Genomic DNA, 18,150 nt, shown 5'->3' with positions numbered 1-18,150 from the left:
GACACATACACTGGTCCACAAGACACATACACTGGTCCACTAGACAAATACACTGGTCCACTAGACACATACACTGGTCCACAAGACACATACACTGGTCCACCAGACAAATACACTGGTCCACAAGACACATACACTGGTCCACCAGACACATACACTGGTCCACTAGACACATACACTGGTCCACCAGACACATACACTGGTCCACCAGACACATACACTGGTCCACCAGACACATACACTGGTCCACTAGACAAATACACATGTCCACAAGACACATACACTGGTCCACTAGACACATACACTGGTCCACTAGACACATACACTGGTCCACCAGACACATACACTGGTCCACAAGACACATACACTGGTCCACCAGACACATACACTGGTCCACTAGACAAATACACTGGTCCACAAGACACATACACTGGTCCACCAGACACATACACTGGTCCACTAGACACATACACTGGTCCACAAGACACATACACTGGTCCGCTAGACACATACACTGGTCCACTACACACATACACTGGTCCACTAGACAAATACACTGGTCCACTAGACAAATACACGTCCACAAGACACATACACTGGTCCACCAGACACATACACTGGTCCACTAGACACAAACACTGGTCCACCAGACACATACACTGGTCCACCAGACACATACACTGGTCCACTAGACACATACACTGGTCCACCAGACACATACACTGGTCCACTAGACACATACACTGGTCCACCAGACACATACACTGGTCCACTAGACACAGACACTGGTCGACCAGACACATACACTGGTCCACTAGACACATACACTGGTCCACCAGACACATACACTGGTCCACAAGACACATACACTGGTCCACTAGACACATACACTTGTCCACTAGACACATACACTGGTCCACTAGACACATACACTTGTCCACTAGACACATACACTGCTCCACTAGACAAATACACTGGTCCACAAGACACATACACTGGTCCACCAGACACATACACTGGTCCACTAGACACATACACTGGTCCACCAGACACATACACTGGTCCACCAGATACATACACTGGTCCACAAGACACATACACTGGTCCACCAGACACATACACTGGTCCACCAGACACATACACTGGTCCACCAGACACATACACTGGTCCAATAGACACATACACATGTCCACCAGACACATACACTGGTCCACAAGACACATACACTGGTCCACCAGACACATACACTGGTCCACCAGACACATACACTGGTCCACCAGACACATACACTGGTCCACAAGACACATACACTGGTCCACAAGACACATACACTGGTCCACTAGACACATACACTGCTCCACTAGACAAATACACTGGTCCACAAGACACATACACTGGTCCACAAGACACATACACTGGTCCACTAGACACATACACTGGCCCACTAGACACATACACTGGTCCACCAGACACATACACTGGTCCACTAGACACATACACATGTCCACCAGACAAATACACTGGTCCACAAGACACATACACTGGTCCACCAGACACATACACTGGTCCACCAGACACATACACTGGTCCACCAGACACATACACTGGTCCACAAGACACATACACTGCTCCACTAGACAAATACACTGGTCCACAAGACACATACACTGCTCCACTAGACAAATACACTGGTCCACAAGACAAATACACATGTCCACTAGACAAGTACACTGGCCCACTAGACAAATGCACTGATCCACCAGACACATACACTGGTCCGCTAGACACATACACTGGTCCACAAGACACATACACTGCTCCACTAGACAAATACACTGGTCCACCAGACACATACACTGGTCCACTAGACACATACACTGGTCCACCAGACACATACACTGGTCCACTAGACACATACACTGGTCCACAAGACACATACACTGGTCCACAAGACAAGTACACTGCTCCACCAGACACATACACTGGTCCACTGAACAAATACACTGGTCCACCAGACACATACACTGGTCCACAAGACACATACACTGGTCCACAAGACACATACGCTGGTCCACCAGACACATACACTGGTCCACTAGACACATACACTGGTCCACCAGACACATACACTGGTCCACTAGACACATACACTGGTCCACCAGACACATACACTGGTCCACAAGACACATACACTGGTCCACTAGACACATACACTGGTCCACTAGACACATACACTGGTCCACCAGACACATACACTGGTCCACAAGACACATACACTGGTCCACTAGACACATACACTGGTCCACCAGACACATACACTGGTCCACCAGACACATACACTGGTCCACCAGACACATACACTGGTCCACAAGACACATACACTGGTCCACTAGACACATACACTGCTCCACTGAACAAATACACTGGTCCACTAGACACATACACTGCTCCACTGAACAATTACACTGGCCCACTAGACACATACACTGGTCCACTGAACAAATACACTGGTCCACTAGACACATACACTGGTCCACCAGACACATACACTGGTCCACAAGACACATACACTGGTCCACAAGACACATACACTGGTCCACTAGACACATACACTGATCCACTAGACAAATACACTGGTCCACAAGACACATACACTGGTCCACAAGACACATACACTGGTCCACTAGACACATACACTGGCCCACTAGACACATACACTGGTCCACCAGACACATACACTGGTCCACTAGACACATACACATGTCCACCAGACAAATACACTGGTCCACAAGACACATACACTGGTCCACCAGACACATACACTGGTCCACCAGACACATACACTGGTCCACCAGACACATACACTGGTCCACAAGACACATACACTGCTCCACTAGACAAATACACTGGTCCACAAGACACATACACTGCTCCACTAGACAAATACACTGGTCCACAAGACAAATACACATGTCCACTAGACAAGTACACTGGCCCACTAGACAAATGCACTGATCCACCAGACACATACACTGGTCCGCTAGACACATACACTGGTCCACAAGACACATACACTGCTCCACTAGACAAATACACTGGTCCACCAGACACATACACTGGTCCACTAGACACATACACTGGTCCACCAGACACATACACTGGTCCACTAGACACATACACTGGTCCACAAGACACATACACTGGTCCACAAGACAAGTACACTGCTCCACCAGACACATACACTGGTCCACTGAACAAATACACTGGTCCACCAGACACATACACTGGTCCACAAGACACATACACTGGTCCACAAGACACATACGCTGGTCCACCAGACACATACACTGGTCCACTAGACACATACACTGGTCCACCAGACACATACACTGGTCCACTAGACACATACACTGGTCCACCAGACACATACACTGGTCCACAAGACACATACACTGGTCCACTAGACACATACACTGGTCCACTAGACACATACACTGGTCCACCAGACACATACACTGGTCCACAAGACACATACACTGGTCCACTAGACACATACACTGGTCCACCAGACACATACACTGGTCCACCAGACACATACACTGGTCCACCAGACACATACACTGGTCCACAAGACACATACACTGGTCCACTAGACACATACACTGCTCCACTGAACAAATACACTGGTCCACTAGACACATACACTGCTCCACTGAACAATTACACTGGCCCACTAGACACATACACTGGTCCACTGAACAAATACACTGGTCCACTAGACACATACACTGGTCCGCTAGACACATACACTGGTCCACTGAACAAATACACTGGTCCACTAGACACATACACTGGTCCACCAGACACATACACTGGTCCACAAGACACATACACTGGTCCACTAGACACATACACTGCTCCACTGAACAAATACACTGGTCCACTAGACACACACACTGCTCCACTGAACAATTACACTGGCCCACTAGACACATACACTGGTCCACTGAACAAATACACTGGTCCACTAGACACATACACTGGTCCGCTAGACACATACACATGTCCACCAGACACATACACTGGTCCACCAGACACATACACTGGTCCACTAGACACATACACATGTCCACCAGACACATACACTGGTCCACTAGACACATACACTGGTCCACTAGACACATACACTGGTCCACCAGACAAATACACTGGTCCACAAGACACATACACTGGTCCACAAGACACATACACTGGTCCACCAGACACATACACTGGTCCACCAGACACATACACATGTCCACCAGACACATACACTGGTCCACTAGACACATACACTGGTCCACCAGACACATACACTGGTCCACCAGACACATACACTGGTCCACCAGACACATACACTGGTCCACCAGACACATACACTGGTCCACTAGACACATACACTGGTCCACAAGACACATACACTGGTCCACCAGACACATACACTGGTCCACCAGACACATACACTGGTCCACTAGACACATACACTGGTCCACCAGACACATACACTGGTCCACCAGACACATACACATGTCCACCAGACACATACACTGGTCCACTAGACACAGACACTGGTCGACCAGACACATACACTGGTCCACTAGACACATACACTGGTCCACTAGACACAGACACTGGTCCACCAGACACATACACATGTCCACCAGACACATACACTGGTCCACTAGACACAGACACTGGTCCACCAGACACATACACTGGTCCACTAGACACATACACTGGTCCACAAGACACATACACTGGTCCACCAGACACATACACTGGTCCACCAGACACATACACTGGTCCACTAGACACATACACTGGTCCACCAGACACATACACTGGTCCACCAGACACATACACATGTCCACCAGACACATACACTGGTCCACTAGACACAGACACTGGTCGACCAGACACATACACTGGTCCACTAGACACATACACTGGTCCACCAGACACATACACTGGTCCACAAGACACATACACTGGTCCACTAGACACATACACTTGTCCACTAGACACATACACTGGTCCACTAGACACATACACTTGTCCACTAGACACATACACTGCTCCACTAGACAAATACACTGGTCCACAAGACACATACACTGGTCCACCAGACACATACACTGGTCCACTAGACACATACACTGGTCCACCAGACACATACACTGGTCCACCAGATACATACGCTGGTCCACAAGACACATACACTGGTCCACCAGACACATACACTGGTCCACCAGACACATACACTGGTCCACCAGACACATACACTGGTCCACTAGACACATACACATGTCCACCAGACACATACACTGGTCCACAAGACACATACACTGGTCCACCAGACACATACACTGGTCCACAAGACAAGTACACTGGTCCACTAGACACATACACTGGTCCACCAGACACATACACTGGTCCACAAGACACATACACTGGTCCACCAGACACATACACTGGTCCACCAGACACATACACTGGTCCACCAGACACATACACTGGTCCACAAGACACATACACTGGTCCACTAGACACATACACTGCTCCACTAGACAAATACACTGGTCCACAAGACACATACACTGGTCCACAAGACACATACACTGGTCCACTAGACACATACACTGGCCCACTAGACACATACACTGGTCCACCAGACACATACACTGGTCCACCAGACACATACACTGGTCCACCAGACACATACACTGGTCCACAAGACACATACACTGCTCCACTAGACAAATACACTGGTCCACAAGACAAATACACATGTCCACTAGACAAGTACACTGGCCCACTAGACAAATGCACTGATCCACCAGACACATACACTGGTCCGCTAGACACATACACTGGTCCACAAGACACATACACTGGTCCACTAGACACATACACTTGTCCACTAGACACATACACTGGTCCACAAGACACATACACTGGTCCACAAGACACATACACTGCTCCACTAGACAAATACACTGGTCCACCAGACACATACACTGGTCCACAAGACACATACACTGGTCCACCAGACACATACACTGGTCCACTAGACACATACACTGGTCCACAAGACACATACACTGCTCCACTAGACAAATACACTGGTCCACCAGACACATACACTGGTCCACAAGACACATACACTGGTCCACCAGACACATACACTGCTCCACCAGACACATACACTGGTCCACCAGACACATACACTGGTCCACCAGACACATACACTGGTCCACCAGACACATACACTGGTCCACAAGACACATACACTGCTCCACTAGACAAATACACTGGTCCACAAGACAAATACACATGTCCACTAGACAAGTACACTGGCCCACTAGACAAATGCACTGATCCACCAGACACATACACTGGTCCGCTAGACACATACACTGGTCCACAAGACACATACACTGGTCCACTAGACACATACACTGGTCCACTAGACACATACACTTGTCCACTAGACACATACACTGGTCCACAAGACACATACACTGGTCCACAAGACACATACACTGGTCCACTAGACAATTACACTGGCCCACTAGACACATACACTGGTCCACTGAACAAATACACTTGTCCACTAGACACATACACTGGTCCGCTAGACACATACACATGTCCACCAGACACATACACTGGTCCACCAGACACATACACTGGTCCACTAGACACATACACTGGTCCACTAGACAAATACACTGGTCCACTAGACACATACACTGGTCCACCAGACACATACACTGGTCCACCAGACACATACACTGGTCCACTAGACACATACACTGGTCCACTAGACAAATACACATGTCCACAAGACACATACACTGGTCCACTAGACACATACACTGGTCCACTAGACACATACACTGGTCCACTAGACACATACACTGGTCCGCTAGACAAATACACATGTCCACTAGACACATACACTGGTCCACTAGACAAATACACATGTCCACTAGACACATACACTGGTCCACTAGACAAATACACATGTCCACAAGACACATACACATGTCCACTAGACACAGACACTGGTCCACTAGACACATACACTGGTCCGCTAGACAAATACACTGGTCCACTAGACACATACACTGGTCTGCTAGACAAATACACATGTCCACTAGACACATACACTGGTCCACTAGACAAATACACATGTCCACTAGACACATACACTGGTCCACTAGACAAATACACATGTCCACTAGACACATACACTGGTCCACCAGACACATACACTGGTCCACTAGACAAATACACATGTCCACAAGACACATACACATGTCCACCAGACACATACACATGTCCACTAGACACATACACTGGTCCACTAGACAAATACACATGTCCACAAGACACATACACTGGTCCACCAGACACATACACTGGTCCACTAGACACATACACTGGTCCACTAGACAATTACACTGGTCCACCAGACAAATACACATGTCCACAAGACACATACACTGGTCCACTAGACACATACACTGGTCCACTAGACAAATACACATGTCCACAAGACACAAACACTGGTCCACTAGACACATACACTGGTCCACTAGACACATACACTGGTCCACCAGACACATACACATGTCCACTAGACACATACACTGGTCCACTAGACAAATACACATGTCCACAAGACACATACACATGTCCACTAGACACATACACTGGTCCACAAGACACATACACTGGTCCACTAGACACATACACTGGTCCACTAGACACATACACTGGTCCACTAGACAAATACACATGTCCACCAGACACATACACTGGTCCACTAGACACATACACTGCTCCACCAGACACATACACTGGTCCACCAGACACATACACTGGTCCACTAGACAAATACACATGTCCACTTGACACATACACTGGTCCACTAGACACATACACTGCTCCACCAGACACATACACTGGTCCACAAGACACATACACTGGTCCACTAGACACATACACTGGTCCACAAGACAATTACACATGTCCACTAGACACATACACTGGTCCACTAGACAAATACACATGTCCACTAGACACATACACTGGTCCACTAGACAATTACACTGGTCCACTAGACAGTTACTCCGAGATTTTATAGAAAAACATATTTTGTCCTCCAAAATTCAAGAAGAAAATAATTATGCTTCAGACTGTTGAACAAAAACTTATTTTTCTGCGACAAAACTTACATATTTGCAATGTGCTTTTCTTAAAGAAACATTCAGGCTCATAGTTTTAATATAAAACATTTCTGGTTTTGCAGCTATAGACGAAAAATATCAAATCTCAAGACAAAATCCAGTTACAGTGACTCAGTCAAGACCCTTGATGGATTTATTAGCGTTCTTACATGGATTAAAGTGCCTGATGTTTATCTAACTTTCCCTCCTTGATTATGACTAAAATGGCTAATGGAGGCATAAAGTCCTTCTGTCTTAATCTCTCATTTCATTTTTTGGTATACAAGCCAGTATTTGTATAACTGTTACATACTCTGCTATTATGCTATTGGACAAGTATAATTAATCTTAAAGAAAGAAGCCATGGAAGTAAACTCTTTAAGTTCTTAATTCCTCAATTCCCAACCTGATCATGCCAAGACTGATGTTATCTCAAGTCATGTACAGCTTGTGCTCAATTGGTCATGGATAATGATTCACTGTCCAGGCTTGTTCTGGTCAGCTGCTGCACGGACCAGTGGTGCATTGTGGTCAGTGTCCTGGCTCAGTGACCGCGCCTGCTGACCGTAGGGGTGCTTTGTCCAAGGATAATTGCAGGTCATTATAGTTAAGTTAGAGATTGAGGTGATTGACTGTGAGCTTCTCATGATGATCACGGAGCCTTTTGGTGGCAGAAAACCCCAGCCAAGTCTTTCTTCCAGTGTTACACCTTTTCTTACATTTCTACAAATTAAGTTATTTAAAAGAAACTTTTTTAAGGAAATGTGAGAAAAGTAAACTTTTGGATAACAGATACTTGCAAAATACTATCCTGCATTTTTTACTGATTTTTCACTCTCATTTTGTTTCCTTTGTAGTTGAGATTTGTGGCCAAGTCCCAGCTTAGTATGTTTGGAATCAAACCTATTTTAATAACATTTGTGACTGTCTGAGCACACTTTGGAAAATGGTCCTGTGAATTATGTCTCCTCCTACCAAGGGAGGAGAGACATATTGTTTTTGGCTCAATTACCGTTGGCGTCAGCAATCAATATTTTGAACAAAACTTGGCATATGCATTGCTCATCAGTTTAACTGTTGCATTTAACTATTTTGAATTTTTTTAAAATGTTATTTTCTTATGGTTACACAGAATTAATATTGATAAAGTCTCAAACAGGGGTAGGGGTAGTTTCTGGGCTATAACTTGAAAACCTTTCAACATTTTTCAGCAAAACGTGGTATATGCCTTGCTCATCAGCTTAGCTGTTGCCTTTTGCTATTTTAACTTTTTTCTAAATTTTATTTTGTTACATTACCCTGGAAACAATTTGGACTAAGTCTTAAACAACTGTAATCTTCATTTCTGAGGCATGACTACTAAACTAAGGATTATTTTTAAATGAAACTTAACATGTGCAATGACCACTTGCTCAACTTTTGTCTTTTCATATTTTTTTATTTTTTTATTTTTTTATTTTCTTATTTTTTTGTTTCCATAGAAACAACTTGGAAATTCTCTTTTAAGAATTTTTCTACTAATCATGAAGCTACTGATTGTACATTATGGGTACATCTACATGCACAATACAGTCAACCATCCAAACTGCTGTTACAAGTTCAATAGTATTATCTGTCATAAAGAGCTAATCTGTCATAAATAACTTTGATTGTTCTCATGCAACATTGCATTGATTCAGAAGAAAATAACTCAAACATCTTGTTGACAAGTGTGCTGGTGTTTACTTTACTTCAGGTGGAACCCAGTTTTGATTGTATGTTTGAGAAATTAAAAACATTAACATTCTGTCCTTTCATATCAAGTACAGATGTTGGTACATCATATGTAGATGTTGGTGTATCATATCTAGATGTTGGTGTATCATATATAGATGTTGGTGTATCATATCTAGATGTTGGTGTGTCATATCTAGATGTTGGTGTATCATATATAGATGTTGGTGTATCACATCTAGATGTTGGTGTATCATATCTAGATGTTGGTATATCATATCTAGATTTTGGTGTGTCATATGTAGATGTTGGTGTATCATATCTCGATGTTGGTATATCATATCTAGATTTTGGTGTGTCATATCTAGATGTTGGTATATCATATCTAGATTTTGGTGTGTCATATGTAGATGTTGGTGTATCATATCTCGATGTTGGTATATCATATCTAGATTTTGGTGTGTCATATCTAGATGTTGGTGTATCATATGTAGATGTTGGTGTATCATATCTAGGCATTGGTGTGTCATAACTAGATGTTGGTGTGTCATATGTAGATGTTGGTGTGTCATATCTAGATGTTGGTGTGTCATATCTAGATGTTGGTGTGTCATATCTAGATGTTGGTACATCATATGTAGATGTTGGTGTGTCATATCTAGATGTTGGTGTGTCATATCTAGATGTTGGTGTGTCATATCTAGATGTTGGTGTGTCATATCTAGATGTTGATGTGTCATATGTAGATGTTGGTGTGTCATATCTAGATGTTGGTGTATCATATCTAGATGTTGGTGTGTCATATCTAGATGTTGGTGTGTCATATGTAGATGTTGGTGTATCATATCTAGATGTTGGTGTGTCATATCTAGATGTTGGTGTATCATATCTAGATGTTGGTATATCATATCTAGATGTTGGTATATCATATCTAGATGTTGGTGTGTCATATGTAGATGTTGGTGTATCATATCTAGATGTTGGTATATCATATCTAGATTTTGGTGTGTCATATGTAGATGTTGGTGTGTCATATGTAGATGTTGGTGTGTAATATCTAGATGTTGATGTGTCATATGTAAATGTTGGTACATCATATGTAGATGTTGGTGTGTCATATCTAGATGTTGGTGTGTCATATGTAGATGTTGGTGTGTCATATGTAGATGTTGGTACATCATATCTAGATGTTGGTGTGTCATATCTAGATGTTTGTGTGTCATATCTAGATGTTGGTGTGTCATATCTAGATGTTGATGTGTCATATGTAGATGTTGGTACATCATATGTAGATGTTGGTGTGTCATATCTCGATGTTGGTGTATCATATCTCGATGTTGGTGTGTCATATCTAGATGTTGGTGTGTCATATCTAGATGTTGGTGTGTCATATCTAGATGTTGGTGTGTCATATCTTGGTGTTGGTGTGTCATATCTAGATTTTGGTGTGTCATATGTAGATGTTGGTGTATCATATCTCGATGTTGGTATATCATATCTAGATTTTGGTGTGTCATATCTAGATGTTGGTATATCATATCTAGAATTTGGTGTGTCATATGTAGATGTTGGTGTATCATATCTCGATGTTGGTATATCATATCTAGATTTTGGTGTGTCATATGTAGATGTTGGTACATCATATGTAGATGTTGGTGTATCATATCTCGATGTTGGTGTATCATATCTAGATGTTGGTGTGTCATATCTAGATGTTGGTGTGTCATATCTAGATGTTGGTGTGTCATATCTAGATGTTGGTGTGTCATATCTAGATGTTGATGTGTCATATCTAGATGTTGGTGTGTCATATCTAGATGTTGATGTGTCATATGTAGATGTTGGTACATCATATGTAGATGTTGGTGTGTCATATCTAGATGTTGGTGTGTCATATCTAGATGTTGGTGTGTCATATCTAGATGTTGGTGTGTCATATCTAGATGTTGGTGTGACATATCTTGGTGTTGGTGTATCATATCTAGATGTTGTTGTGTCATATGTAGATGTTAGTTTATCATATCTAGATGTTGGTGTATCATATCTAGAAGTTGATGTATCATATCTAGATGTTGGTGTATCATATCTAGATGTTGATGTATCATATCTAGATGATGATGTATCATATCTAGATGTTGATGTATCATATCTAGGTGTTGGTGTATCATATCTAGATATCAGTGTATCATATCTAGATGTTGATGTATCATATCTAGATTTTGGTGTTTCATATCTAGATGTTGGTGTGTCATGTCTAGATGTTGGTGTATCATATCTAGGTGTTGATGTATCATATCTAGATGATGATGTATCATATCTAGATGTTGATGTATCATATCTCGATGTTGGTGTATCATATCTAGATATCAGTGTATCATATCTAGATGTTGATGTATCGTATCTAGATGTTGATGTATCATATCTAGATTTTGGTGTTTCATATCTAGATGTTGGTGTGTCATGTCTAGATGTTGGTGTATCATATCTAGGTGTTGGTGTATCGTATCTAGATGTCAGTGTATGATATCTAGATGTTGGTACATCATATGTAGATGTTGGTGTATCATATGTAGATGTTGGTGTATCATATGTAGATGTTGGTTTATCATATCTAGGTGTTTGTGTGTCATATCTAGTTGTTGGTGTGTCATATCTAGATGTTGGTGTGTCATATCTAGATGTTGATTTATAATATCTAGGTGTTGGTGTATCATATCTAGGTGTTGGTGTGTCATATGTAGATGGTGGTGTATCATATCTAGATGTTGGTGTGTCATATCTTGGTGTTGGTGTATCATATCTAGATGTTGGTGTGTCATATGTAGATGGTGGTGTATCATATCTAGATGTTGGTGTGTCATATCTTGGTGTTGGTGTATCATATCTAGATGTTGGTGTGTCATATGTAGATGGTGGTGTATCATATCTAGATGTTGGTGTGTCATATCTAGATGTTGGTGTGTCATAATCTAGATGTTGATTTATAATATCTAGGTGTTGGTGTATCATATCTAGGTGTTGGTGTATGATGTCTTGGTGTTGGTGTGTCATATCTAGATGTTGGTGTATCATATCTAGATGTTGGTGCGTCATATGTAGATGGTGGTGTGTCATATGTAGATGTTGGTGTATCCTATCTAGATGTTGGTGTGTCATATCTAGATGGTGTGTCATATCTAGATGTTGATGTGTCATATGTAGATGTTGGTACATCATATCTAGATGTTAGTGTATCATATCTAGATGTTGGTGTATCATATGTAGATGTTGGTGTATCATATCTAGATGTTGGTGTGTCATATATAGATGGTGGTGTGTCATATCTAGATGTTGGTGTGTCATATGTAGATGGTGGTGTGTCATATCTAGATGTTGGTGTATCATATCTAGATGTTGGCGTATCACATCTAGATGTTGGTGTATCATATCTTGGTGTTGGTGTGTCATATCTAGATGTTGATGTATCATATCTAGATATCAGTGTATCATATCTAGATGTTGTTGATCATATCTAGATGTTGGTGTATCACATCTAGATGTTGATGTATCATATCTAGATGTTGATGTATCATATCTAGATGTTGGTGTGTCATGTCTAGATGTTGGTGTGTCATAACTAGATGTTGGTGTATCATATCTAGATGTCAGTGTATGATATCTAGATGTTGGTACATCATATGTAGATGTTGGTGTGTCATATCTAGATGTTGATGTATCATATCTAGATGTCAGTGTATCATATCTAGGTGTTGGTGTAACATCTCTTGATGTGTTGATGTAATATATTTCCTATTTTGATTGTTTACCCTGCAGAGTTTATGAAATTGTACCCAAGTCTGTTGTTAAACTCCATTCACACAGAATCAAACCATAATCCGGAGATTTAACCTTTTCCAACAGGACACTGAAGCCATCCTGTAATTAAGTTATCCAGATCTGTGGATGACAGATTTTTCATGCCTGAATTATTTACCCTTGATGACTTCTCCTATTGTGAGTATCTAATCAATTACATTAATTCCAATTAAATGACAGGTAGGTAGGGGTTGCAATTGCTCGTCAATATCACAGTGGACATTGCACCTGCCTGCATGGTTGACAGTACCTGGAAATCTGATTACCTGTACTTGTAGATGACAGGGAATATATTGCGATCAGCAGTCTCAGTCTACTAGTCTCCTAAGCTCTTTACATGATGTCAATATAATGTCAAAGGATATTCACAATCCCATATATTGTTTTGTATCATGTGATACATACTGTGGAACATAGCAACTTCAGTGGTCGGTTTACTTAGCAAACCCTTCTTCCCCAATATATAGCCATTTCCACTTCCATCATGTCAGCTGTCGACATCACGTCATTATCATGTTGTACGTTGCTGACAATGGAATTTGCTGTTATGTTTTATATACTGTTTTCAGTCTGTCCAGTGGAAATGGTATTTTTTATTTCAGTTCTTAGGTCAGCTGTTTTTGTGTTGTTTTATATATTTCCTACCAGTGGTATGTGAACCTGTTCAAATGTTTATTTACTTTATTAAGACAGTTCAGGTGGGGTTCAGGTAGGGTTCACTACACCATCAGTTTGAAATATGCAGATAACTATTATAAAACATACAACCTATGTGACAGTGCTTCCAGATATGGGATGATACATCCATCTTTGAATAACATGAACACCTCACAGGGTAGTTGGTTGATGTCCGTGACAAACAATATGTAGAATCTATCAAACTGTTAGGCAGCTGTATTTGAAAAGTTGGTGAGTATCAAGTATTATCAACAGAGGTGAATATTTACCATTGTGTAGCCTTATAGAACCTACAGTTAGTAGCCTTACAGAAAGACTTTGGTATTACCACTGGTACTATTTTTAGCAAGTATTATAGACTGTATGGTGATGTCAAGTTTTGAAAGTACTTTATGAAACAGATAGAGATTGTATTACAGGTAGTGTTTCAGTTCTTCTCTTGAGATTGCAGTTTTCCAAATCAAAATGTTTGAAGCGTCCAGGAAATGATACAAAATGGTGAAGTTGACACCTTTTGGTCAGTAGAATAAACTCTTGTCCCTTTACTTTATATGGCTGTTGAAAGTAATCATGGTTTACAATTTGAAATTAGATGTTCGCTGAATACATGTACTGAAATGAAGGAAATATTAGTATTTTTCAATCTTAGATGAGTAAAATAAGATTCTGCATTAAATGTTTTGATTCTGTTATCATGACAGATCAAACCTGTTTTTGTTAAATGCCAACCCTGACCATTTTATTGACTTACTCAAAGTGAAGACAAACACTGAAAAATAATTTTTTTGAATGCCAACTGAATGTCCTTACTTTGAAAATCTGTGTATTTGAAACCATATCTGTATTTGTAAATCCTAAAGCCCCAACCAGTCCTGTAACTGTGGGAATTATATTTGGAAACCATGCTTTTGCAACATGGATGGATGTACATCTTACCAATGAATGAAAGCAGGCGGTCAGCCGAAAGAGACTATTTCAAGGTCATAATATACGGCCACAATAAATTTATTTTTCAATTTCATCCCTGTACCTCACATAATTTTAAAGTCTCCAAGTACCTACAGATGAAGACAATTTATATGTGTTCCCTTCTTACTGTACATGTGAAACTTGCAAACATTACTGCTTCATGCAATCCAAGGTTTGATACTTAATGTACACAGATGCCTTGAATGGTTTGCTTACAGGCCACCATCCCATGGCAGGAGTACTGCTGTGTGGCGTACGGCACGGAACAAACAAACACTTACTTTTTTATGTAAATAGTGTGATGCTACCGGTAGGCCTCACAAGGTATGGTAATTATTAGGTTTTCTCTTATCATGAAAATCACACATATATTTATGATATTTCAACAGTGAAACTACCCATGACCTAAAATTGTTGAAGTAGGTTTTTACATCAACACTATATCTGTACCTTCCATGTTTGTTGTGACTCAAAACTTACACAACATCCCCTCTGCAAGGCTTAGTGTCACAGTTTTATGTAATTAAGATTCCCTGAACTTTTCACTTCAGTGTCTTTCCTCTTTTGTGTAAACTGTTCACTTCTATGCATAAATTACCTTTACTTATATGCATTGATGCATCCACTGAGATAAGTGAAAACACACTATGTTCTTCTGAAAACTTCTTTAACTATTTCGTGAAAAAAGGGGTAAAGTTTCATTTACCAAATCACAAATCATTCACATTTGTTCTACTGACCATTTTTTTTTTATTCCAAATTTATGGATGCCTTATAAAATTTATAAATTGATATCACAAAAAAATCATGTTCAGTTTGGTAAAGGTCTGAAAGAGAGGATTGTGTTTTATGAATGTATCAATATTTCATAACAACTATTTTTTATTTCTCCACGTAGAATTGGAATTTATTCCAAGTATGTGGCCAATAAATATTCAAATGGCTGCAAAAGGTTGTAAAGTAAGGATATGTTCGACCCCAAAAAATTTGTTGATTTATCATTGATAGATCATCCACATTTCCGCATTCAATGTCTGTGGTATTGTTGTGTATATATTGATATTGTTAAACTGAGTTTGATAGTGTGTGAAATGCATGAGCTCAGCAAGACACTTGTGTGTCATTGTGAAAGTGACAACCCCTTCACATGTTATGAATACCGTGACAAAAGACTGACGTCTTTATCAAGTGGAGTGCTTGTCCAACATACGATTTCCTTTACAATCCCCAATATTATAATACTGGCTCTTTCTGTAACGCGTCTCATCAGTAGTACTTGAGCGCGGATTACAAAACTGTCCCATTGCTTGTGGAAGGTAATGTCTTTATAATGAGGCACTTGCTAGAATCCACCCCTATGACAGACAGAAACATGGGAGGGCATGGTCCATTGCCTGCCTCTGCTCACCCATGCTTTTGTCAAGCCATCTTTATTGCCCGATTGCATTTCTCCCTTCTGCAAGGACTGTCACACGTAGACAAAAGGTGCAGTTGAGGTCCAATTTGTCGCTCTCGATACACACAGAGCGCAAGACACTCTGCCCTCGTTGCCTGATGCTAGTTTTTGTAGAGGAGTTGTTCAAAGAGAACTGACGAGGGTGATTGGCTGCCCCAGCAGGAGATTGGTCAGTCGTAGTGAGGTGGGCGGAGCCAGGCTTTTCAAGCCGCCTCTACTGATTAAAGTGACGGGTCGCGTGGCTGACGGTTCATGGGTGAAAGCATGGTGCTTCCAACACTATATGAATCATAACTATCTACTTGGCCATTTTTGGTTTCGGAAGCTAATTTATTGCTAGGTTGAGTGTGGCTATGCTTGGCATCTCCTGATTGTTGTTTGGGATTGGTGTCATGGACAGAGAAGCAGTGCTATACTGTTATGGGGGTTTTTCGGAAAAAATTGAGATGTGAATGTGGATATATTCAGTCAAGATTGGTGTGACTTGAGCAGCTGACAAGTAGAACATCTTGGAATAGTTCCTCCAACAATTAATGGTGGAAGACTGGGTCATCAAAACAATGTATGCAACTAAGCGCCGCAGGAGAACCGTCAAAAGGTAGGTACCAAAACATTAGGACAATCGACGCCATGTTTGGATACTTGTTCTGCATGCTGGAGGGTTGCATGACTGGATCAGTTATTAGTTATTATAGCATGTTTATCTATGTCTGCTTGCCCCGGCAGAATTAAAGGGTTCGTTAGGCTGTTGACAGAGTTCAATTCGGAGGATGTTTCATGAATTGTTTGCCATTTAACTTTGTTTCTTTTAATAATAATTATGAGTTTTACATGAGTGAGAGTTTGTATAAAAACTGCATGTATACTTTTGATGTAAAATCACACTGCTCAACTATGACATTTTTTGGAAATGGTTTGGGAGACTGTAGTTTGTAATATATCCAGGATGTTACAAAAATGAGACTGTTAATATCATCAAAAATATATTTTATCAATCTTATATCCATTTGGTCATCCCGATTTTTTTTTATTACAGTTATTTAATTCACAGAAAATGGTATGAAAATATTTTTAGTAATTTTTAACTACATATATACATATAAATTGTATATAACAACTAGCGGTAATTCCTTCTTGTTTAGAAGTTCATCACATGGATGTCAAATAAAACCAACTGTCAAACAGTATTTACGATCTTTGAATGTT

At 41.2% G+C, this 18,150-nt stretch overlaps 2 protein-coding genes across 2 annotated transcripts in view; one reads left to right on the top strand and one right to left on the bottom strand.

Annotated features, from left to right (window-relative positions):
- Positions 1 to 10,004: 10,004 nt before the first annotated feature.
- On the bottom strand, positions 10,005 to 12,995 carry LOC125373282 (extensin-like). The gene has a single exon (XM_048384281.1). It carries the CDS (start codon positions 12,993 to 12,995, stop codon positions 10,005 to 10,007), a length of 2,991 nt encoding a protein of 996 aa, XP_048240238.1.
- A 4,190-nt stretch (positions 12,996 to 17,185) lies between these two features.
- The window catches only part of LOC125373355 (aryl hydrocarbon receptor-like), a 56,580-nt gene continuing 55,615 nt past the window's right edge, over positions 17,186 to 18,150 (top strand). The window contains exon 1 of the mRNA XM_048384378.1: positions 17,186 to 17,542. Coding sequence (XP_048240335.1) covers positions 17,478 to 17,542 — 65 coding nt within the window. The 5' untranslated portion in view covers positions 17,186 to 17,477. The remainder of the gene's footprint in view (positions 17,543 to 18,150) is intronic.

This window comes from Haliotis rufescens, unplaced genomic scaffold (genome assembly GCF_023055435.1).
Source record: "Haliotis rufescens isolate VD_foot unplaced genomic scaffold, xgHalRufe1.0.p SCAF_5, whole genome shotgun sequence".
Taxonomy (NCBI): domain Eukaryota; kingdom Metazoa; phylum Mollusca; class Gastropoda; order Lepetellida; family Haliotidae; genus Haliotis; species Haliotis rufescens.
This window is presented reverse-complemented; position numbering and strand designations above follow the sequence as displayed.